Source organism: Acyrthosiphon pisum, chromosome A1 (genome assembly GCF_005508785.2).
Source record: "Acyrthosiphon pisum isolate AL4f chromosome A1, pea_aphid_22Mar2018_4r6ur, whole genome shotgun sequence".
NCBI lineage: Eukaryota > Metazoa > Arthropoda > Insecta > Hemiptera > Aphididae > Acyrthosiphon > Acyrthosiphon pisum.
In genome coordinates, this window is record NC_042494.1 from 1116382 (window position 1) to 1143972 (window position 27591).

The window sequence follows — 27591 nt, forward strand, 5'->3', positions numbered from 1 at the left end:
ATAATTTTTAAAATGAAACAATTTTTACCTGAAAAAATAACTGATTAAATAAATACCTGGCAAATGTATGAAAGTAATAAGGATGTATAACAAAGATTTTTGAATAAAAATTCCTTTGCACATCGATTTCAGTAGGTAATGCAATGCTTCGTAATATATGTATAATATATATGGCAAACACTCATAACCAATATTTAGGAACAGGCACACAACTGTTTGAGATTTTTAACTGTCCTATTAACTGTTTGCTAAAATAAAAACTTCCGTAAAAAATCAAAAGTTATCATTGTAAAACCAATAATTTTCTCACTGCGTTTTAAAATCAAACAATAGGTACATTTAATAAAGTCACAGACAAGTCGCAGAATTTGTATATTATTATAACGTTTTTAATAGGTATTATAATGATAAAGTATACAAAAAGTAATTCGTAAGACAACATGAGTATTATTATTTTATAATGTTATGATAATAGTACATTAAGTTATATACTCATAATTATAAGATAAAATCGATCTTCATAAACTCAGTAAAGTTATCAATTATCTATTATGTCAACTAACATCCCCAAAAATATGTCTAGACATTAGAGTTTTTTATAAATACTTATATGACATTTTAATTTTAAATTGTGTTAAATAAAAATAATATCAATTGTACATCCACTATCACAATTGAAAATTTCGTTTATATTAATATATTATTTTGAATTATTATGGTGCATTTAAAAGATATTTTATATTACATTTATTTAAGTAGGTATTATCGAATAATATGAAAGGTTTATACCTTGAAAACTATATTGTTCAGTTTACCATAGTTAAGAATTGTAAACATATAAATAATTCAAATATCATAATAATATAATAAGTATCTAAGATATATATTAGTTTAAATTTTTTGCTCGAAGATGAATATTAACACACCAAACAAAATAATAATATTTTTATAACGGTCACTTAGAGCCGTTCTTACCGGTTATATCCAGTTAAAGTTAACAGACACTTAACTTTAACCGGCAGAATTCTGTTGGTAAAAAAATCTGTTATCAGCCAGTTGGCGACACTTAACCAAACATTGTAAGAACGGCCCTTAATATACTATAGATAAAATATTAAAAAATATACCTATCAACAAATTTTAAAATATTATTCACTGTTTTTTTTTTTAAAAAATTGCTATGGCAACCAAAAAAAAAATACAGTTATGAATATTTAATAAATATTAATGTTATAAATAATAATTTTATGTCAAACATCGGGAGGGAGTTTTTTTGGCTTTTAATAACATTAAAAAATCTTAAAAAAATCACTTAAAATAAAACAAGAAAGCACTAAAAATACTAAAACTGAGTAAAGTACCTATACAATATAGATCACTAATATAACTATATAAGTGTACAAGTTTTTCAAAATAGATGAGAAAACCAATCGAATCGATTCCAACCTATATATAATTTTACAAATATCCAAATAACTACTTGGATAGCTTCGGTTTGATTTGAATTGTGTTTAGCTGAATTTTTTGCTTATTGCCTTCCAAACTGTGACCGATGCCGTAGAACAAATATATCAATAATCCTGTAAACAAAGATAATATAATATTTTAAGTAAACATTTTGAATAAAAAGAATAATATAATAATGAGTTTTTAAAAATCATAAATCAATTATTATAATCATTATATTAATATCTAAAACTACGAAACAAATACCTACTAAGGTTATCCGTTTTTTGCCAATTATATAATTTATAACTTTTATTATCATTATAATAACTATGTAACTTACAATCATTTTATGAATGCAGTTATTTCCAATATATAACGAGTTGCAGGCATAGGTTTTTATATATTTCTATTTCAGATTTAATACGTGACATGGTGCATCGATAAAGTGTCCACATGTCATAAACATGTGTATTGATCACTATAATATTATAATAACGTAAACTGTTACGTAATAACAAATGTTTTGGTACATACTTTTGAAAATACAATAACTCTATAGGTGTAATAATCGTGTACAAGATCATCACTGAACATTTAAAATTTTAAAATTCTTAGGTCACTGAAATAGATTTGTTGAACTTGAATCTTTTTCAATGATAAATCATTGCATACGAAAAATGGTTCTAATTAGAAATGGTCTGTCTACCTATATAACTAAGCATATTTCATTATTTATTTAGGTATAACCTTGCTATATAATAGTAATTCATTTTACCATTATAAAATATAGTGTTAGTTAAATTAATTTTTGAGGAAAACATTGCATTTATAATAGTATATATTTATATCATATTATAATATTATTATATTATTATTGTTATTAACTTTTGAATCAATACTGACTTGCCGTAAAACGGTATGAGTATGTTTACGCCTTATGGTATATGTAAATAAGCAATAACTTAAAATTAATATAAAATACAAATGTTAAAAATTGCATTGTACATCATATTAAAATATAAAATAAGCGTAAGAGTTTCAAATATCTATGAATAATATTATGGAAATAATATTTAAAAAAATGTTGATCCAAAAATTAAATTTTTATCATACATAGAAAAAACTATTTTAAGTCACATATTTAAAATACCTATAGAAAACACAAAAGGAGCCTATACATATCTTGATAATTATACCATGTGTTCATGTCTAGTAAATTCTAATATGAATAATAATTGTCCTTATAAAAATATTCCTGTATTTATTTTGGTTCCTGTTATTTTGAAAAGTAGGTGGGTACTCAGAATCATTTAATTTTTACTCCAAATTCCCTAAAGTACCAACCAGGTTCAATTTTCTACCAAAAACTACCTTCAAAGTTGAAAATCAAAGCATTTTACTGCTCCAAAAGTGACGGAATTTTATGAGAAAAGTATGTTGTCTCGAGTATTTTAAATAAGTGATTTTTTATAATATTTATAGCGAAAGCAAATAAATTATCATAATATGTATTCATGTGAATAATATTAGTTATAGTCGTCGCATTTTATAAGTAAATCGCCAGTGAGGCCCACAGTACCCAATTCGACTGCGGACTAAAAGTGATGCCAGACACAAATATAATCAGATTCTAAAAGACTAAAACTAGCCACACTCGTCATAATTTGATAGTTGACGTAAAATGTACTTATTAAAAACATGCAATAGCCTATAAGTATTAGGGACTTTTGCAAGTTTCGTGCACAAATGTGTTTAAGTAGGTACAACATATTTGTCCAAAAACGAAGATATAAGAAGATGAACTTACCACATATGAGCCACACGATGAACCTTATCCAAGTCTTGTACTCGAGTTCCATCATCAGGTAAACATTTAGAACAATGCTCAAGCACGGTATGATGGGAACCAAAGGTACCTAAAAATATAAATCGAATTACATAAATAATTTTTAGTATTATTTCGATCAAAAACTTCCAATCGGTTATAATTTATATAATATATGTTAAAAGCCCGAAATTCTCAAAGAAAAGAAATATTTTTAAACTAAATTTTAGAACCCACGACGTACAATTTTTTATATTTTCTTATAAAACATACTCATACCTTGAACGATAGATCTTCCACGGCTGTCGGAAGTCTTCCCAGCATGAACAACGTCACCAACAACACCAAAAGTGATATAACGTTTATTATCATGAGTATATTCCTCGTGTTTCCATGATGTGATTCCATGTTCGCCAAGCTTATTGCAAAGACAAACGTACATACACCTATGTTAAAATGCAGTTTTGAATTATAAATTTAGCGTGTACATAATATACCAGCTGTCCTCAAAACAGGAGTATACTTTTTAAAAACGATTAAGAATTTTATTTCCAATACATAATGACGTATACAATAATTGTATAAGATCTATAATTATTATAGAACGCTATTACTACTAACTACTATGCTAATTCATTTTACTTTTGTATAATACTAATATTTTAATAATATTTTAATACAGCGTTTTATATACAAAAAAACAAAATATTTATGTGTTTAAAATATAATTACTATAATTTATAATTGATGATTGAAAACTGATAGTGGTCAATGATTTAATTGTGTCAATTTTACAACTAAAATCGTGGACGATGCTGCTCCAAAACTTACGATTATATAGTTAGAGTGGTTCCATATTTCCGTAGAATAATCAATAAACTACCTATTTTAAAGTGGTACAATGTTTCCTGTCAATTGTTGTTTATTAGTTATTACGTATTAACTCAAATATTTTTATAATATTAATGTTAGACATACTAAACTATAATAAGTAATATGAATGTATATATCTATAACTATTTCTAGTTTTATTTACAATACACATAGGTAAGTACCTATAATATCCAACTCTCAATATTATCGCAGTGTTGAGACAATGTTTTCATCTAAAAAATTAATACCTATATAGGTTAACGACTTATCAAAATAATTTAATGACTGATCAATCGGTTTAACTTTTATGATATTGTAACTATTATATTCGTAATTTAAGATATATTTTACAATTAAATTATTACAATCGTACATTCTTTCGTAGCATATGCGAGCTGTTAATTGTTTGTAGTACGTGACATTTGCAGCAGTGATTTAATTGCATTGAAAGAGAAGAGCAATATTAAAAATTAAAATCTTTTTTAAAAAGAAAAATGTTCTTAGCTTTTATTTGACTTAGTAAATATTATAAATATACATTAATACCAGTAGTAAAGTAAAAAACATTGTAGTTTATATTTCCGTAGCTGAACTGGGAAATTATATAATATAGTACGAGGAACGTCCGTAGAATTTCGGCTACACTACACATCAAAAAATAAAAACGTAGAAATCGAAAAATAACATACTGTTGGAACGAAAATTGTTCGTTCTACAGCCGCCGTCATCAACGGAAAAAATTGCATCACCCCCCTTACGTCGATCGATACGTTTATGAATGAGATGATGCAATCGTAACGGTTTGTATCGTCAGATAAGTAGTACTTAGGGGCGTAGCCATAGTGCGTATCCAACTACATAACTTTTCAACTACCTATAATTTACGATACCTGTACGAAATCGGTGGCGTCTATTTTTGACATGTCATATACGTGGTTAAATATTCAAAAAATATCTTGTTCTTTATGTTGGCTAAATTAACACTAAAGTGTTTCATTGTTTTGTTGTTAATAATGTAAATAATATTATTTAAAGTTCTTTCACTGCAGTGCTTCAATCCGTTATTTATATCGGAAAATAATGAAAATAAAATAAATGAAAAATGAAAAATGAAAATAACCTAATATCATTAAACATAATAATATATCATTAATCATAATTAATAATTAAAAATAAACAATAAACGTAACATAAAATATTGCAAATTGCAAAAAATATTTTAGTATTTTAAACACTTTGCCAAAGATTATTTATACCATATAGTTATTTTATGTCATGAATGGAGAGAGTTAATAAAAGAGTGTTGCTTTAAATTTTTAATAACAATGTAGTTGTTTCCAGAATCCAGGACTAGATCTACTTTTCTGCCTAAAACCACCCACATAGCTGAATATTTATAGATATTTAGTTTAAAAAAAAGCTCCTAAAGAATACGCCAGTAAAAAAAAATAATAATAAAGCACACTTAATTTAAGACCAACATCACTCAGATCAAAGTTTTTAAAAAAGTATTGGTTACAGACAATCCTGTTAGAATTTTTAGGGTTCAATTAGAATTAAATGATAATACATTTAATACGAGCAGCTTGATCTTTTACTCAGTATTTATCGCACGATTATAATATAGTTAATAGTTATATTATAATATTTTGTACTACAGATAATTACAATTGACAATAGGATTAATTAATGTATTATATTAAACGATGATTATGTGTAACTATACTCTATTAACACAGATAAAATATTATTCTACGATATAAATGGAGTAGAAAGTATATTTAAAGAACATATATTTTGTACGTTTAATATTCCCCTCAACTGAGACAAAAACAGGCGAAAAAACGTTTAAAATTCACCAAACTTTAAATTTGTCACGAAACAAACATTTGAACACCAATACTACTATAGAAAAGCAATGCGCCAAAGAAGAAGGAATGTTCCCAGGAATAATATGAATATTCCCTAAATATTTCTCTACATCTTGGGAAAATTCCTTAAAAAAGTTAATTATACACGTTCGAGTAGAACGATTATACTAGGTGGTTCAAATAATATTATTATAATAGATTAATTATTAATACTATCTCATTTTTAAACAGACTGCAGTGTTGTCATTTAAGTGTATACATTTAATTAGATTTATATATTTTGATACAAATTTAAAACATTTTTAGAACTATCCTGCAAAAGTCTACCTATTCACCTGTGGTATTTTAGGGTATAAAATATTAATTATCATTCAAATTATTTACAGCTAAGAGTTTAATATTAAAAATTGAAACATAGTATTATTATGAACAATTTTTAATAATTATAATGCTTCCGATAAATTTCTAGGAATTTGCACACACTTCTATACCAATGCTTCCAGCATTATATTAACACACCCATCCATATCTACATATTTTATTTTATTGGAAATCAAAAAACTGTTTGTAAAAAAAATGTTAAGGTGGGATCCCCCCTCACCCCAATCACCGAAGATACGCCACTGATAGATAATAAATAATGGATAGGTGACGGCAGGTGCTGTAAACACTATTAAGCCTATACAATTGTAGAGAAAAAATGTACCCACCAACATTATTCTGTCTGAACGTATGAAAATATAGGCTGATGAGGTCAAGCTGCTCTTATTAAATGTATTATAATTTAATTATGATTGAACCCCAAAAATTATAATAGTTTGTCTGTAACCAATACTTTTTTTTTAAAATTGCGTTCATATCCATTATATTGTATTATCTACGAGTTAGTTATAATATACTAAATAATATAATATAGTATTCAAAACAACCAATGATAATACACACACGAAAGTGGTAGATAGTTACGGGAAAAGGTTAATTTGTTTTGATAAGATTAAATCATAATATCACAACAATATTATTATACATACTAAATATAAATATCAACGCCCTTGAAACGTATTGTGTGTCGGAGTTCGGCACTTTTGCGTTCGACAAGTTCAACCATGTGAAAACCGTGATACCTTTCGACTTCACTGTGTTGTCATGGATGGACGGACTGTTGTCGGTGTACCTGTTAAACAATAATACAATAATACATTATTTTCGTTTCACCCTTAATATCGCCCGCAGCTACTGGCTGCTGGCTATCGAAAACGAATCGGACTAACCGCAATATCAACACGCAAATGCAAACGATCGTGTAGGCCTGGAGTGTGCCGATTGACGCCATATCGATGAGCTGCTCGAGATTGAATACGGCGGACAAGGCACCTGCAGACAAAAATACGAATATAGGTATTTATAAATTATATAAAAATAGGTGTGCTGAAAAAAAGCCCAAGAAAATAAATACACCTAGGAAAAAAAAATCTAACGGAAAAAAAGCAATGGGAAAAAGACCAGAAATATAAATATAACTATGTGAACACATGTATACTCTACTCCTAATTATTATAATTACCATGTACCTATAACAAAATATTATAATATATTATAATAAAAATAAAAAAATCGAAATATATTATACTACCACCTATTTGTATTAGCTTATTTTAATATTATTTATATAGTTATGTCATTGTTGTATACATTTAAATATGTACCTATATACGATATACCTAAGACTGATGTCTTTTAACTTATAACATAATGATAACTTATAACATCATGGCGTAAACATAATATTGTGTTCATAATTATATTTAGATTTCTGGGCTTCTTTTCGTGGGCTTTTTTTCCGTGATTCGTAAAAATACGATTATTGGCAGTTCAATCGACGACGACAACGAGTATTCGGCACTTGGGTATATTACCGGCGAAAACTCCGCAAATGATCGTGGATATCAGAGGGGTCTTGGTCGTGGCGTTGATATTCGACAAGAACTTGAAAAGCAGACCGTCGCTAGCCATCGCGTACAAGATGCGAGGCAGTGGAAATATTGCACCCAAAAGACTGTATAATGAAAACGTAACGGTACAAATCAATAAAAAAAATATATATTAGATAATAGCGACAACGCTGTGATCAGTCGTCGTGGGGCCGGACGTACCTCGTGCACAATGCGAATATCGCACCACCCGAGACTATAATTTTTATCGTCGGCATATTCAAATTTTCATAGAGGGCCGGAAGCGGTGCATCCGGATCCTGAAAAACGGTACGTTGATATTAATATAAAATAACAATGTATATTATTTACTGTGCGTGCACGTTTTCCCTCACCATCGGCTTTTCAGAAATATTTTTTATCGATTATATTATATTTTATTACGTAATTAATTTGAATTCGTTTGAAATCGGTTCGGCCGAAAATTGATTTTCTATAAGGGGGGCAAAAGAATCGTTTTCTCAGCCCCCACCATACACACACAAATACACACATAACAAATTATAATAGACTTTTCGGATTTTTTTTTTTTTTTTATTGATCTATGTCAAACAAATGTTGAGTATAAGCCATAAGGACAAAAAATTCAAACCAATTACGTACGTATACCTATGTTAGCCAAAAAAAAATTGTGAATAGTCGTTGGTGGGGTGGTGGGGAGGGGCTAAACGTGCGCACTACGCACAAATCGTTCGTAGACGATACTTTTTTTACATCGTTAAACGAAAATGTGTCGAAAGTGTACCTGCAAATAGTAAGGCCACATGAGTGTTAAAACGGTGGCCACGCCGCAATAAGCGAGGGTGCTCAGAAACAGAGACGCGACAATCGCCAACGGTATGTCTCTTTTGGGATTTTTTGTTTCTTCGCCTGTCAGTAAGAATAAAAACAAAATTATAACGTATCCGAATTACATTAGCTGTGATGGAATATAAAATATAATATGATACTTACCAGTCGTGGCAATCGAATCGAAACCGATGAATCCGTAGAAACATTTCGCAGCTCCTGCTACTACGCCGACCCATCCGAATGGTAAGAATCCGCCTTCGCCACCTTTTGCTTCGGGTGGTATTTCGCTTTTCGGAATAGACCAGTTTGAGTAGTTGGCTGAAATGTTGTCATAGTCGTAATAAAATATTAGCGTTCTACGATCAAGTCAGAAATTGTATTACAACACTCACCTTTGTAAAACCCTGTGACAATCACGGTGCAAACGGTTATCAGATTTAGTGCGGTAAATATGTTGTTGGTAAACGACGATTCACGAACACCCCAAGCCACCAATACTATGAAAATAATGTAAAACAATCTAATTAGCTATAGGTAGGTATTATTCGGATTAATATTTTACTTAAAATAATAATAAATATTAAATTATTCACTATAATATACATCAATGGATATTATAAAAGTATTGATTTTCATTCCAAAAACGAATGTATTGTGGAAATCCTAAACGTACAAAAACATACAAATATTTTGAAATCATTTGGTCTGTAATGTTACAAAGACGAAAACGACTAATAGTTACTAAAATTATGACTTATCCAACAATAATAATAATACTATTACCTATTAAAATAATGTTTTACTCTGTTGTAAAAAATAGGTAAAAATTAATTAATGGTAATAAATAATAATATTGGTATATTGACCTGTTGTAATAATTAAAGTGTAATAAAATATATAATATTATTAAATATTGGTTAGGTAAATATAATTTCATCAGTAAAAATTATTATAATTTCCATTTTAAATGGCTATAATTAATAGAAAACTAAATTGGTTATAGATTATTTATGTTCTACATAATTATTAGTACACTCGGAATAATAATTTTTCGTTTGGATAATCATAGATAAATAGTACTTAAATGTTTTTATGTACAACTTACTTAACAAGGTGTAACAGAAAGACCTGACAAATAAAATAACTTTTGTTCCAATCAATATTTTTTTTTTAAAAATGTATAGACTTCTACACTACAATTGCCTACTACTGTATGATATTTTGCATATTTTGTATTTTTTAATAATAAAGATTAAAAACTAAAAATGTTATTATATATTTTTTTTAAAGAATTCAAATTTGTAAACCTAACTTCAAGACAAATGTTGATGATAAAAACATTTACTTTAGTTAAATAGTTCATTTTAAAAAAATTTTAAATGGCAATATTTTTTTGAGGTTTATTAATTTGAAACGTAATAACTTTTTTCAAAATATTATTTTTGGGAATTTACTGACATGAATATATTTCTAAAAACTATTTACTATTCATATAATTTTCACAATTGTTGTCATGCATTAACTAATATACATTTTTTATTTGTAAGGTCTTTCTGTTACACTCAATACACACATATATATATATATATTATATGTTATATAATTATTTATAATAATTTATTAATATGTGGTATATCCACTGTATACTTAAGAGAAAAATGTTATTGTTTAAACTTAAAAGCTAAAAGACTTTAATTTATTATTTTAAGACAATACATTTCAGGATTTAACAAAAATTTATATTTTGTTACCTTTTATTTTGCGTGATATATATATATATTTAATATATACAATATACAATATATTTATATGCATATATATTGTAAAGCACACAAATCGAAAATAATTTTAGCAATTTATCGATGGTCGATCTGTTATAACAGGCATCAGCTGTGCACATTAAAAAGTAATTCTAATAAATTATTCAAACCATTTCTACTAATCTATCATTATGATAATAGTGCGTTCTACTCACGAAACATTTTCACACTTAAACTATGTTTATTATAATATAATATCGTGAGTGGTATCTCCCAATTATACGTCGATATTAGACAATTATTATTAACTGCCGTTGAATATGAACAGATTACATTCGGGCATTTAACTCATCACAATATTACAACCATACCATTCAATTAAAGACGATTTAATTGCTTTAATAGTTATTATAATATGCGCGATAATAATCCAGACGCACTTCAACAGACGAATAATTGATAATATGTCGTCCCCGTTCGAACGAGACCGTTGCGCTAAATAAAAAAACACGTCTCCGCCAGCAATGTCTCATTGTCGCAGACCATCGAACCTCTCTAATAACTGATTTCAAGCATTATTTCCATAATAATATTAAACCTATATTATACCCGGATTGTACGACTTCTCCTCTGATAAACGCACTCGCGGTTAAGGGGCCTCGCTATAGCATTGATTTAAGGAGCAACATTTAGGCAATTTCTAATTTCATCGTCGCCACCCGAGATCTATGCATTAGTCGTAAATGATTGTTAGTGTGTATGGCGTCAATGCAGTTAATTGTGGCAGTACGGAAGGCTCTCGCACGCACTCGCACGCACATGTAATATAATTGTGTTCATGAAAATTTTTTTTTATTTTTCACTCAAACAGACTACTCAAATTCCAATAATACGTTGCAACAATTACCTCGATTTGCATTCTGACAAAATATTCTAATTTTTCACAACGTGTACGATACGATGAATTGAGACAATTTTTATAATTATGTTTAGTTTATTATAAATTTAAATTCGAAATTTTGCAAATTTTAGAAAATTTTAACAACATTTATTGCAATCTAAATTATCAAAATTAAAATTGTGGCTCGATCAATCCCTTGTACATATTACGGATAATCAGAATATTTTTTCAGAATTAAAATTGTAATAGCGTAATAATTATTGACACGTATCGTTGGAATTAGAATCAGTTTGTAGTTTTTGACAAAGAAAACAGGCATATATAAAGCCCCTTGGCCCTTAAATTCTCATTCAACTCCCACGGTTCTACTATAATACAATGGATTTGAGATCTGGAAAACCAGTCACCCGCATACCGTCCAATGATACAGTAACCCACTTGTAACCTACTGTACAGCAGGGCGACATCCACTTACCCACTTTTTTTTAATGTTTTTATACAAAATTAATGAGTACCTAACTGAAAAAATATTTTGATTAATTTGTAGTTTACATGTGTTTACTGTGGTAACTTTTTATTAAAAAAAATCGATAAAAGTGAAATTGTTCCTAAAAAGTTAGAAAATTCACTTTTTAAATATTTCTATATCTTGAAGGTGACGATATATTGTTATCGAATTTTGACTGATGAATTATCGATATTTTGATATATCGCTATTGTAGTCATATTTCCCATCCCTACCAACGGATTTCTACTCGCCACCGTATAATAATTTTTCATTTACTTAGCGCCCACGCAAACATGGTCGTGGTAAATACATAATATTATATAGTCCACCCTCAACGCGCTGACCGAATACCTAATCGAACACCATAATATAGCATTATTGCCCAAATAGAAATTGTCACGTCAATCACATTCTCTCAGTAAACAATACAATGTCTTGTGGGCATATCAATTCCACCAAAATTACCTTTTACCCGTAAGAAATTACTATGGATTGCGCCAGCTATACGACTTATATAAAATTGTTATTAGCGAACGGAAAAAAACAATTATTGGGGGACGGAGTGGCCAAGCGCATTAAGGCGTCGGTTGCGACGCAAACCTGCGACGGTTCGAATCTGGCCGCGGGCGGAATTTTTCTTCGGACAAGTCACGGTGTTCTGAGAGAAGTGCCACCATCCCCCACTTGGGCCTGGCAGATACTTAGGGGTGCCCACTAAAAAATCTGCCAAACCAAAAAACACGTGTTTTCTAAACCTACAATTCCTTTCCAAGAAACAAACAGCTAATGGCCATAGTAGCCGGGCTTCAGGATCAATAAAAAAAAAAAAAATCAATTATTTGTATATTTTACCTATACCTATACAAATTGTACATTACATATTAATTCGTATGTGAAATCCTTGGACTCCTATAAATAGGAATGTGTCAATAGAAAGTATACCACAATAATTGATCGTGACGTCATGAAGATAATCATAAAAGATCAAAGTTCATGTACAAAACATACATATAATACCTAGGTACATGTTTATTTTATTTTTTTTTTTTTTGACCATACCATATTATTATATTATATTTGAGTTTAAAATAATATCCCGTAGTGGACGAAAATATTTGACTATTATTATAATGAACAATAAAAAAATAGATATTTGACCAATAATTCTTTTGGTTATATATTATATTTTTAAATAAACTGACGAAATCAAAATATACAAAATTGAAAATAATATGTCCGGTGGAATCGATAGTTGACGGAATTGATATAAAAACGGTGGAAACCATAACAACTAACAATTAATGTTCTTTATAGTTTCTATAGCAATTCCATCTTGATGGAAAATATATTATTTCATTGTGTGGAGGGTAGGCAACACTGCATTGTAAAATTGTGTTGTCTCTTTCGTCACCAAGGTAGATTTCGTTAAGTAACTATACCAACTATCTAGCGACTAGTTAATTTTACCGTTAATTCTTTTTTTACTTAAAATATAAATTTTTCATTTTTTTTTTCGTAATATTAATTTTGAACACTGTCATAATATCGTACATACTTTCAATATCGATATAATTATATAAAAACTTACCGATACGTATATTATATTACATTATGCAAACATGTTAACACTTACGCGAAATGATGACGATCACGACGAATGACGCAAGGTCGGGATAATCGGCCAAGAAACCGATGTGTATGGGAAAATATTCGGTCATGTATCTCCTCTGCGGGTTTCCCAGCATAGAATCGCAGTAGTTGCTCATGGCCTTGGCCACGGATGCGGTTCCTGAAAATGACCAATAAAAACCGATAGTAAACGAACCGGTTAGATTGTGACTAGGTCAAAAACCGATAGTAAAATAATACGGTGTTAATATTAAAACACCAAAGTTCAATCGCCGAGAGTAATAATAATAATGTTATAATCGACGGCATAATGTCGTGAAGTTATTATAAATATATTGTAGTTGTTGTCTATCGCGTAATTTGGGTGAATCGCGAGACGGTCAGTAATATTATAATATTATTGTGATCACAGCATGCTTGGATGTCGTATGAGTTGTATAACCATCACCCCGTGCCAAATGCGCTTTGATAATCATTAATAGTAAATATTAATAGTTATGCACTTAGTTCTATCTACAACCGTGTTGCAAACAGACAATTTTTAAGGAGTTCAATATAGAAATATTTCTTAGTGCGTCCATGCGGGTCTTGTAAATTCGTGTGTAGTAAATTATAATTATTGTGTGTGACCGTACTAATAATAATTGTAGTATAAATGAAATTACGATGCACCGTATGCACATGAATTATAATGCAATTATTATTCATTATGATCTTTTTATGTACTTTTTGTCAATCATTCCGATGCACCTCATATAATGCGATAAGACTTCTGAAAACTGATTTAAATGCGTTAACTAGACTATTAATTAGGTTAGGTCGTGTAACATTTTAAACTTTTAATTTAAATTTCAAATAATTAGCGTTTTAAATGTCATAAATTAAAAATATTCAAATCAAATTTATAGGAGTTTTGGAACGAAATTTAATAAATTGGTCCGATGAATCTAATTAAGAAATAATAAACAACTCAAATCAGCTTTCATACGTTTAATCGGATTATTAGGTCCATCGGTATGATTGACAACAAATTATTGGTACAAGACGAAGGACACATTGAACACATTCACACATTCCTTTTAATAATTTATAATAGATAAGTTTCGTCGCCGTTATATTTTGTTACTCTCTATCGATCAGCGGTGCAGCGAGTGCAAGATAATATAAGCTAAAGTGACGATCAATATTACCAATGAGATGTTCGATGAGTAGATTCCAACCGATGACGAAGGCGGTGAACTCGCCGACTGCCACGTAACTGTAGATGTACGCAGATCCAGCTTTGGGTACTCGGCCGGCAAACTCGGCATAACACAGCCCTGCAGGAAACGTTAGTGTTAATATTAAATTGTTCGTTAATGTGTTTTTGAAAAAAAATGTTATCAAGTTTGAAGTCAAAATTATTGTTATAATATATTAAATTATAACACGGAAATCTATAAAGTAAAAAATGAAATGCTGTTTGTTGGCAGCAGCATCACTCATGGATGGCTGGACCGATTTGGTTCATTATTTTTCTAAAATGTTTGAATGAGGGCATTGAATAGTTGGAAAAGGTGACACAAGGATTTGAAGATTTACGTTAGAAATTGAAAATTATTGATTTTTGTTCATAAATGGTTACATTTTACAAACTATAATAGTAATAGTAATAAAGTCATAATAAGTAGAAATTGGTATTTTTTGTGTACATAATATAATATGGTCGCCGTTGGTTACTTGGACAGATGAGGTAAAAGCATACATCTAATCTTATGAGCTCGAATAAAGAAATTCTATCTTTAAAAAACAATTATCAGGGTTGAAAAGAGTATGTATGTTTAGCTTATATAGGTAGATAAGTACTCAAGAACTACTTAACCGATTTTATGAAAAATAAAATATGTTTTAAAATATATCGAGAAAATTTAAAAGTAGTTTGAACCCCGTCCGATTTATATAAAGTGCTGTAACCAATCCGCCACAGATGCATTATCCATCTCGGTCGAATTAGTTCACAAACCAAGATAGGCACATCTATACATATATAGCATCGTATTTTATATTGTTTCATTTTTTTAAGGCCGAAGTTGGGTGGTTCTATAGTTAAAAATGAATGTTGGTTTACCCGAATTCAATAGACCCAAAAACTCCTGGACCGTTTTAAATACACTTTATATCAATAGATTCTTTGAAATGTTGAGGGTGTTTATAGTTTATTTTTTGAACCCCTGAAAGGGAAACTCACACAAACTTTTTTTTTTTCATATCACCGCGATAAAAGAAAATTGTTTTGTTTATTTAAGTGGTTGCTATTGATTACATAATATTATATTCCAATTTAAATTAGTAGGAATAATATGGCATATTTATAAAAATAAAAACAAATCTTTGGCACAGGCAACGCCCGCTTCAAGGTTTAGATAATAGATTAAACTAGTTATTTGAGATTGACATAACAGCTATTCAAATCATATTTATCAGCATATTTCTTTATTTCTGCAAGCAATAATTGGTAAGCACATAGGAAAAAAAAGTCACTTATTAATATTCACCGATTTGAAATTCAATTTTTTTTTTAAAGTTTTGATCACTATTGTACCGATTGTTAAATAACGAATTAAAGAAAGTTTGGATGAGAACTTGAAACATAAGAATTTTAAATAAAATTATATTTGTACAGTTATCATTTCTTTTTTACTTTTTTACGACAACGATAAAATGCAATTTTGTTCTATAATAGTTTGGATTGGTTAGAAATGATTTCTTCAAATTATATATTTTATTATTACCGATTAAAATATAAATGTTTTAAAAACATATAACATATTAAATATACCATTCAATTAAACCAGTATCATTGTGATAACTGATAAAATAATCATCTGATCTAGTGGTGTAACAATTTCACATGCGTCTGACGATTTCAACTTTTAATGTATAATAAAGTTTAACGCAGTCTCACTTTATTTTTGTCAGTAGGATAACGTAGACTTTCACGTTGCCAATTAATATAAGTTGTGCAATAAATATTGCGGGCAATGCAAAACCAAATAAAACTCCTGCATCTATACAAGGTGTGAAATCGTTGATTGTTAAGATCACACTGCTAATCAGCGATATCATCACAATATACCAAGTGTTCTATTTAATCTAAGATACTCATTGTTTCGATATAATTATTAGCGTTTTTGAAAATAATTTAGAGTCGTTAAAAATCCAAATAGTCCTAAAAAAATAATGTTTTTTTTACTATTTTTAGTTACCTATAAATTTTATAATTGTATAATAAAACTTGTACCTATGCAATTATCTAGAAATATGTAGTTTTCATATGGGTCTACATTTTGTACTGAAATACGCAAAAAAAAAAAAATATTTAATCGCAATACAAAACATCCACATATTTTATCTACAGAATTATAGTTCGAACTAAGTCAAGATCTAAGTCAAAACGCGTGTAAAAGAAATACATTAAGTATTTACATACACATTCCGATTTTGGTCATTATAATAATCAGAATAAATCTAAATATTTTATGGGTAGAGTAGATAATATCAGTTCCGTAATTCAGGTGTAACGCAATTAATATGTCTAGAAACATATACTATTATAGTCGGGCCACTCTAAGAGCGCTACTCCTTCGCGTATCCAACTTATTGAGCTCCGCGGTACTTCGCCCACTCTACCACCTAGTTGGCGACGTAAATACACGGGAATGCGCGAGAACGGACAAAATATGGTCGCCGCCCAGAAGCGTTCATACGACGGCCCGAGTAAGATGGTAACACCCTATCCCGGTATCGCGTGTCTATACTTATATATGTGATACTATTATACCAAGATGTGAGTTAATATCCCGGAAGAACCTATATTACACTCGGTCTTTAAAATCATCCGACATTGGAATAATATTTTGACTCTGCGCCGTCGTCGGTTTCGAAATCAATTCTATATTATAATTTTCGGGCACGTCCTTACCGGAAAATGCAGACACCACGGCGGCGATGGCGAAGGACAGGACTACGGCTGGTCCGGCGATCGATTTGGCCACTGCTCCGGCCAACACGTACACACCGCATCCCAACGTGGAGCCGGTGCCCAGTGCGGTCAAGTCGAAGAACGTCAACACCCTGTTGAGTTTTTCTTTGCTCGGTTCATCCGAATCGGTCTTTTTCCTCGTCAACGCCCACGTCAACGAATCCGTCTGTTGAACACATAATATTATTATCATCAAAACGTTATCTGACACAAAATTATAGGTAACGTTCCCTATATCTATGATGTGTACATTTTATCAGTCGATTTGATTTTTAAGCAAATACGATTAAAACGCGTGATGATAAATCATCGACATCATTACATATAATATGTTATTAATAATTATAATAATAAACTACGAAATGGCGGTTTCGAAGGAGGAGAGGGCTGTGATGGATCGTCCTTTGATGTTTAACCTTGTATTTGCTGTAATTTATTATTGTTGTATCATTTTCAAATCTACGTTAAATAAAATGAATAAAACATTAAAACATATTCCAGTTCAACAAAAACAAAAATTCAATTATTGAATGCGAGAACGATCCAAGAGCAGGTAGTTATTATGCAATTTTAATATCTCCGAATTTCATTCAGTACCTATACTTATCCTGTACTTTTGTTTAAGACATCGTTTTATAATTATCACTATTTGAATGTTAGATATTTTAATATTTCGTACATAATATTATACCTAATAATAATCACAAATCACAATGCTTCTTTTAATTTATAATAAACTGCTGGTTATATTTATTTGCGTGTATTATCGCGTGTACATTGCGCTTGTGAGTTATAATTATTAATACGTACATAAAAACTACATATTATTTTCAGTAGAAATTCATACATAATATTACAGTATAATAATGGCGTGTAATTTTTTACAGCACAGAATAGCTTATTTTTTGCTCGATTTGAATTACCTATATAGTAATAATGAAAAAAATAACACATAAAATGGTAGACGCATCGAGGACACAGCAGTCATTAAGTACCGGACTGGCTGTAATGATAGAATTGTGAAGTTAAGCATATAAATATAATAGTATGGTAAAAACTAATGTAAATGTGATTAGGTACTGATTAGTGATTATATACGCATCGTTGATAAGCGTAAGAAAGACGGAATTCTAAAGAAATCATAACAAATATGTATTATATCTGTAAACTTCCAATAGTCGTAGTAAAAACGAGTAGATACATTAATTTATCAAAAATGACTAAAAAGCCACTAAACGTTAATGTCAGTGATTTTTGTAATTTGTGACTTTCCTGTAATTGATACACACATCAAACATAATATTATTTAAAATGTATGACATTTTTACCGGCTACGAATTCTTAGAAACTATATTTGTAAACAGTGTCAGGGCTATTACTAAAACAGCAACTTACTTCATAAACCAAGCAGATGGGTGCAATAGAGATCGTAAATCTAAATAATAATTTTCCAAAATCCGCTATAATTGTAAATGAATAGCTTATAAATATCACCAGAAACACAGTTTTTTTCTAATTAGACTGATACTAATTAGTAATTAATAATAATCATAATTGCTAGCCTAGCTATTCGAAATTTACGAAAATAACAACTATCCACGACAACACCTGCAATGAAATTGGCTAATTTTCGTGGTCTGAGACAATAGTAGTATAAGGGAGCCCACAGATTCGATTAGGTTTAAAACAGAATATTTTATAATATGATGTATACCATATGAGGCCTGAGCCACCATTCAAGTCACTCACGCACACGACTTGTACAATGTATTATTTTTTTAACTTGTGTTTACTTGAAATTACAAACATTTACTGTTACATTTGCTATTACTTATTGTCTTCAACTAATTATTTAAAAATATCAGCTTCTGTATATCTAGCAGAGCGCACGCAACGACATTTTTAAAACGTTCATTATTAAACATAAATCATGTACTTACCTATGTATTATTTATGTTCACTTGATATCAAATACAACTCATCAAGGATATTTTATGAAAAAAATTTAATTTTTACAATTTTTGAGACGGCTGTTGTGTTAATAATAAATAATTACTCTAGTAATATTAATATATTATACGATAATAGGTACTTAATAATATACGTAAACAATAAATAGTTGTGTAGAAAATTATAATTGATAGGTACCCACGCAGATGGGATTAATATTGTAAGTTCCTTTAATAATTATTTTAAACACATTGATATGATACAATGTAAATTTTTCACATTTATTCATAGCTTTTTCACCCAAATACTAATGTATATACTATATAGACTATAAAGATGATACAAATGACAATTATACAGAAACAACAATATAGGTAGGTAAAAATTAAATTCATTATACTTATATTTTATTATTATTGGTTAATAACAAACTTTATATAAATACAGTGGCACGGCTAATTGGATAATATATTTAGTGCTTTACTGCTTTAATTCCCATATTTGTATATTCCTAAAGCTTATCTAACACTATAGAGTTGTTTAGTATTATTGCTATTATATAGCGTGTGATAATTTACGATATTTGACAACTGTGACACGTGATATAAGTATTTTTTTATTAAATTCATACTACAACCTTACGCATCTAACACGATTTTCCGGTAATTTTCATTAACATTTAGTATTAATAATTATACACGTAATTTTAAATATTTACTTGAATAAAAATGAGTGTGAACACTTTTAAGTTTTAGAATCGAAAACTGGGTGGACCACAATGTAAATATTATATAAAATAGGTAAATATTTCCTAACCATGGTCTTATACTTCCCTAAAATTTTACTATTTTTTCCAACTTAAAAAGAATCTAAATAAAAAAAAAAATCATCAAGTAGGAAACCGCTCTGCACTATACAGTAGATTTCGATTGAACCTCGTCAATCAGTAGGCACTGAAAAGGATGTGATAAATTTGAATTCAATGATAAATCATTGAATACGATGAAAAACAATGCTGACCGAAGACAGTCTAACTTTTTGGAACCAAACAATTATTTTTATAAAAATACTTTATTATTTGTATTATTTTTTTAGTTTTTGACGATTATTTAAAGTAATTACTGAGTATTTTCAATTTAAATAGGTACCTCCCAAAAGTATAAAAGTATCAACTAGATCCAATGTCCTACTAGTAACCTCCTTCGAAGTTGATGATCAGAGCGTTTTTGTAATGGAAAAATTGTCTTCAGACACACAAAAAAATACATTCATCATTAAAAATCAAAACAATATTTTCTCTGCTTAAAATGTTTAAATTATAATCACTTTTTGTTTGAGTTTTAAAGCGAATGTGATAGTTTAACAATTGTTAACTGAAAAAAGCCAACATTATTGTAGTAAAACTATTAAAGTATTTTTGAATCTAAAAAACTTACAGAAAAGCATATAATATTATTCTACTATAGGCATATAAGTATATACAACGTTATTAAAATCGGTTACAAAACCAAGCTTGACTTGATAAGCTTATTAAAGTGTAATTAACATAATTATTATAGTATAGATACTACAACTACTTAATTATATTTTGTATATAATAAATGGTCTAGACTCTTGAAGTGTACCTACAATGTATATGTTCAGGTTTATGGTTTTATTATTCAAATTTCTGCGTCTATCCATCACCGTTATGTATAAAGTGCTACCTATATATTGTAATAGTAAAAAAAATGATGTCAATATTATTATTATTATTTCGATGTAACTCCGAAGTCTATAAAAAATATAAATAATATTTCTGCAATATTATAGGGGCTATAAAAACTGTCTAGTACTTTACACGCAATAATAATTATGGTTAAAATCGAGTTTCACGTGTGACATTAGAGCACAACATCATAATCACACCAAAGAAAAAAAACAATAATAATGGTAATAAATAAATATTTATACGAGTCTATGATCGTGTTACTGGATACTTCGATTTGATTATATGATTTATATGTATTGTAATATTATTGAAGTTTGCCTACTAGAAACATAAAGGCATGTTACGTTCAATTATTGGGTCGAGTAAAATTTGTATCACATGCATATTATATTAATAAACCTGATGGTAAGGCCGTAACTTAGGGGGGAAGAGTAGAAGAAGTAAGTAGAAGAAAAGTTTTTATATTTCGAACTTAAAAATGATAAGTTTCCAGTATCCTATTTAAAAAATGTTGGACCCCGACAATTTTTTTCAGTTACTGCCTTATCTGGTGGTGTAAAATGTATGATCGTTCAGTAGTGCCAGAAAATCTAAAATATACGCGTTCCTATGTCTGCAGTGCTACTCGCCGCCGTGTCATGTTTATACCACGAATATGATATATTATATTATAGTTTGTCACATTTATATTTTAATAAATAACGATATTAATAGTGTTAAGTGTTAACATAATATTATTATCATTTAAATGGATAATTTTGAACACATTGAAGATAACACTTACGACCAGTAACAACTGAAATCAACTCGCAAGTATATCAATGATAATTTCAATTAATAATAATTATTGTGTAATCACATGATCAGACATCAGTAGTTATTCCTTATTACTGAATTAGTAATAACTAATAAGCGATAACTAATGTCTGAAATGCATTGATCAAATCCACCTGTTTCCACTTCGAGCACTGTTATAGTGTTATTATTTATTTTTATCATCAGCATTAGTGCATAGTTCTTATAAATAAAATTAGTGTGAGTAGGTACCAATATATATACTACAGATTACAGAAATATAAATATTTCGAATTCAAAAAAGCCACAAGTCATTATATTATGGTTTTATGTTATTTTAAAATTTGACTAAAATATGTACCTATTGTTCTTGGGACGATTGCAGGTTGTATTAAAAAAAAAGAAAGTTACGTAAACATCATTCCTCCGCATCACCACAAATTAAGGTCAATTCACGCCACTTGGCGTATAACAACAGCAGAAAAGCTCGAAAAAAAATCATATCCCGCAGCGTCGTAATAACACTATATTTATTGTGATATAATGAGAATCAGCAGTTTGCTATTTTAAAGCCTATTTGTGGTCTGCGAAAAGTGACAGACGCGTTTGATTAATAATAATATAATATTATGGATTTGCGTATGTTACGTGGCCGGTCCTTTTTCTCAATACTACGGGTATTATACCTATATACTTAAATATTTTATTATTACGAGTGAATCGTGTCAGACCATCGGTTACGAACGTAAACAGTGCAGCAGAGTTCCCGTATTCGGTACCTGTATAATGAACGCGACGAAACAAAATAATACAACACGTCATTATCGTGCATAATGATTTTCTGTAGTCTTTCAGAAATCAAACTGAGCTCGACGATTATATTAATATTATTATATTATAATAATTATCATTAAAACGATTTAGAGATTATTGTAACGTAATCGCCGAGCGGCCTAAATTACGTTGCGTAACTGCACGTCATTATCAATTATTTCCGATTGTGTCGCGTGCGCTATAGGTATTGTTCTCGCGCCGTGTCCCGCGCAGTGCAGTCCTATTCATTATTATTATTATTATTATTATTATTTTGTGAAACATACGGCAGAACTGCTGCTGCAGCCATCGATAAATTCGGTTTTTTTTCACGCAGTCTCATCGACTTTTACTTTTCCGTCGGACGCGAGTTTTTAAAGCTTATATCTCAAAAATAAAAGATACCAGAACAAAATATTATTGACCGAGTATTGACTCGATTCTGGTATGATTGTAGTTGTCCAAACGCTTATCAGAGGTTTGTTTTGTATTATTTACACTTTCTGCTAAATTATCGTTAGGATTTGTGATACTTTTTTTTTAAAAAAGTAATCGATTAAAAAACGTAAGGATTAAAATCATCGCTCGATAAATAAATGAAAAGTTTTGTATTATGGACCCCTTAATGTGTTAGCACAGATTAAATAAAATTGGTGGTAGTAAAGTGGTGTTAGTATATTATACAGATTAGAGTGAGAAAATGTATTTAATCGTGTAACACGCTGTACGTTTAAGGTCAAGAGATATTTTTGTTGTCATTCTTAGTATGCTGCATGTTCAATTACCTACCTACGTAACTATAAGTAAATATTTGAAATATATTTTTTGCCATGTGTAAACACTGTAACCAACTGCAAACATAATAATATAACAGTAGGGTAATTTGACTGTGTTTAACCAATCCAGTATCCACACGCAACAAAAAGTATTAACGTAATATAACAATTAAAAATAAATTAAAGCTGAGTAGTATTTTATTGAAAAAAATAATCATACAATATATTAAAGTTGTTTGATTACCAATAATAATTATAATATTTAAATATGTATTGTTTATTTTATTTGTATAAATATAATATAAAATTAATATTATATAATTATACTTGTTTTATAATATGTATTATCATACTAATACATTCGCTCAATTCCAAAAGTACAATTCATAATAATAGAATAGAAGGTACCATCTTATTTTAAATTATAACCTATTAAAAATTTAGAATTGAATAAAATATAGGTAATATATTATAGGTAGATACATGTAACATGTACATAATTAAATATTAAAATATACGAGCTACTAATGGACTAATTAATAGTAATAAAGTTTAAACTTTTAAAATAGTTTAATTTTCAGCACCTACATAAAAATAAAAATATTTTTGAGTACCTATAATGAACATAATATTAATATTGTTTCATCTTAATAACAAGTAAAGTTATTTACATATAAAAAAATGTATTTATTTTGAAACTAAATGTGTTAGGTTTTGGGTAAGTTGAGAAAGTATTATTTTACTCATATATATATATAAATAATATATTATATGCCGACATGACGGGCTGCAAGAACAATTACTAAAGATTTGATAAATCTAAAGCTAATTGTCCATTAAACATGATTTAACTACACAGATTGGTCAATTAAATAGTAGTTAACAATTAAATTAATCAATTTATAGGCAACCCTGCATTACAATTTCAACCATAATAAACGACTCCCTTAATACATTTATAGGTATTAGTTGATTTTATTTTCATTATTATTTCAATTTGTAGTTTTTACAGCACGATCTATTTAAATATATAGAACAATAAGTGAATATGGTGTATACCTATAGGATAAAATAAATAATAATAAATAAAAGACATTGTTCACATATTGAAGAAACCATCCTCCCATCCCCCTATTGGAGTAACTTCAAAAATAATAAATATAATATATTTATTATATTATAATATGCATGAATGTTTTAAATATTATTATAAGAACCATGATAAATCGAAATCTATTTTTATTTTTATTAACAAACTATTATGCTCAACTTTTTTACATTTTGATGAAAACATTTTATTTCTTACTCATAAAAATTTAAAAATCTAATTTACGATATACTAGTATACCTACCTATATGTTTACATAACAAACATATTAATTACAACAGCTGTAGTTATGTTTGTTATGAAAATATATAGGTAGTGACTTTTATTAAACCTATATTAGAATTATTGAAAATGTGTATGTATTCATAATTATCATAATAAACTTATGATTTATCAAATTATGATGAAAGTCGTTTGCGAATCGCTATTGTAGTAAAAAAAAATTGAAAAATATTAAAATAAAATGTAATTAGAGTTTAACTACCTATATTCAAAAATTGGTCATTATTTACATTACAAAACTATTTACAATATAATTTTTTTAAATTTAATTATTTTTGAATTTAATATACATATATATTATATATACATTAAAATGTTGTGTTACATATGTTATCAGTGTATTATCCTTATGTTTAGACGTACCTAGGTAGGTAGGTACTACTTTTTATACTGTTGAACAAGCGATGTGCAAACGACCAAAGAAATGTGACCTAACCTGTAGGATTAATCATGTGCAAACAACAAATTCCAAAAAAATTTAATTTCATCGTAGTTCATAAAAGTAAAATTATTAAAAATATTGAACAGTTTTCTTTATTCTTTCATCGTAGGCAAACAATATTCCGTGAACTTGAAGTTCCGCATTTGTAAAAATTACAAAATAATTTAAATAACAAATTTAGCAAATACGCGTATTGTCTTTGAATACGTCATTGTTTGTGTATACCTATAGGTACTGTTATACTATATAGGTATAGTAAGTTAAATATAATATATTATAATATATTTTGCTAGTTCTTAAAATTATTTGTTTTCAAGCTTAAAACTCTAGTCATTATTAGCGTCACTTGTCGCAAATTTAAATCGATTATTTTCGGATGACACATTGTCACAGAAAACTAATGACTTACCGATTTGTACCAAGGATCGTCCATCATATTATAGTGTTATAATATCAGTATGACACGTGAGGTGATTGTCGTATGCAATAACGGCCGAGTCGAGAAGTCAAGTAAAGCCGATTGAAATTTTATCGCGTAAGTATATGATATTATAATATGTGTTAAAATATGGAAAAAAAAAACGAAAAAATTTACACAATTTGGCCCGTATACACCGCAATACAATTATTATACGTGTCGATCGCGTAGGTACCTTTATATTCGTTGTATTATGTATTATAAGCACAGTAATAAATTTAAAAAACGTCGACAGCAGCAGCAGCAGCAGCAGCAGTAGCAACGCGTCAAAATAATTTATTAATAATACCACGACGATATCGCATGCGGATTATACGATATTTCAATAACAATATAATATGATACTTATGATATGCGAACTGTTGTAAATAATTAATAATAATATTATTATATTATTTGGTGCGGCGAACGGACACTCGGTGGTGTGCTGCCGACGAAACTCGAGCAGTGTCTGCGAGCGTTCTTCGACCGGACAGTACTCTTTAAGCGGCACACCGGCAAAAGAGGGAAAATAATACTGCAATTATAATAATAATAATAGTTACCGTGCAGGTATATCTGGTAATAGTAAGTTATGGAAGAAGGTATCGTCGCCGATTCGGCGAAGAACGTTCGGTAATTTTCGTATATTGTTCAGCTATAGGTACCGCCGCCGCCCATGGCCTCGAAAACTTCCGTTTTTTTTTTTGTTGTTTTTTACACACCTAATACGTATATGCGATAATGTTATACATGATATGTGTGCAGTTTAGTTCGCGGATACGGCGTGTCTGATCTGATAGATTAACCAAAAAAAAAAAAACAAAACAAAAATTACAATAACGAACTAAAAAACCTTACAAATAAAAAAAGTTAAAATTCATACGTTCGAAATTGAAGACTTGCGGTAGTTTATTTATTATCATATCACATTGTTGTTATAATATATCATTATTATTGAATTTTTTAAGGCGGTAGGTAACATACAGTAAGATTTTATTTTTTATTAAGATAATATATAATTTTAAAATCGTATTTGCTGCTGGTGAACAATTTATAAAAACAAACATAGTACAGATCATAGTACAGAGAATAGAGACTACATTGTATGTAAAGTTTGAATACATATTATTTTATAACATTAGAAATTAGAAAATATAAGCTAAAAATATAGAAAACAAATACTTAATATTTATACGAAGAAGATATTATACGATAAAATATATATTATTATCGTACAATAATTATGTGCGTAGGAACTAGGAAGGTTGCGCACATCACTATTGTTATTCAAAAAATTAAAAATAATGTAACTATCTAAGTTTGACCAGAATTGTACATCAGTAATTATATTATATTTTACATTCATAATAAAATTACGAAATAATTTGAATATTAAATTTAAATTGTTTATAAATTATTATACACTAATACAGACGAGTCTCGATAACTCAAATCTCAAGGAGGAGTGGTGAGGATAAAATATATAAATTTGACTTATGAATTTACAATTCTTCAAGTTATATACCTCAAACACTTCAAGGGGCAAGAAAAAATTCAAGTTATCGATATATATATAAATTAATTCTAAACCTAATTCTTGTTGAATCTAATGTATATTTTTTAATACACTCATA

The 27591-nt window shown here is 28.8% G+C and overlaps 1 protein-coding gene across 1 annotated transcript; it reads right to left on the bottom strand.

Moving 5' to 3' along the window:
* Positions 1 to 1281: 1281 nt before the first annotated feature.
* LOC100164454 (high affinity cationic amino acid transporter 1) lies at positions 1282 to 26444 on the bottom strand. The gene is made up of 14 exons (XM_001944793.5): positions 25907 to 26444; positions 17561 to 17786; positions 14790 to 14918; positions 13604 to 13759; positions 9194 to 9298; positions 8964 to 9119; positions 8755 to 8879; positions 8172 to 8269; positions 7935 to 8074; positions 7290 to 7392; positions 7050 to 7192; positions 3554 to 3720; positions 3257 to 3365; positions 1282 to 1580 (listed from the first exon to the last, which is right to left on the bottom strand). Exons 1-14 carry the CDS (start codon positions 25931 to 25933, stop codon positions 1477 to 1479), a joined length of 1788 nt encoding a protein of 595 aa, XP_001944828.2. The 5' UTR covers positions 25934 to 26444; the 3' UTR covers positions 1282 to 1476.
* Between the last annotated feature and the right edge of the window lie 1147 nt (positions 26445 to 27591).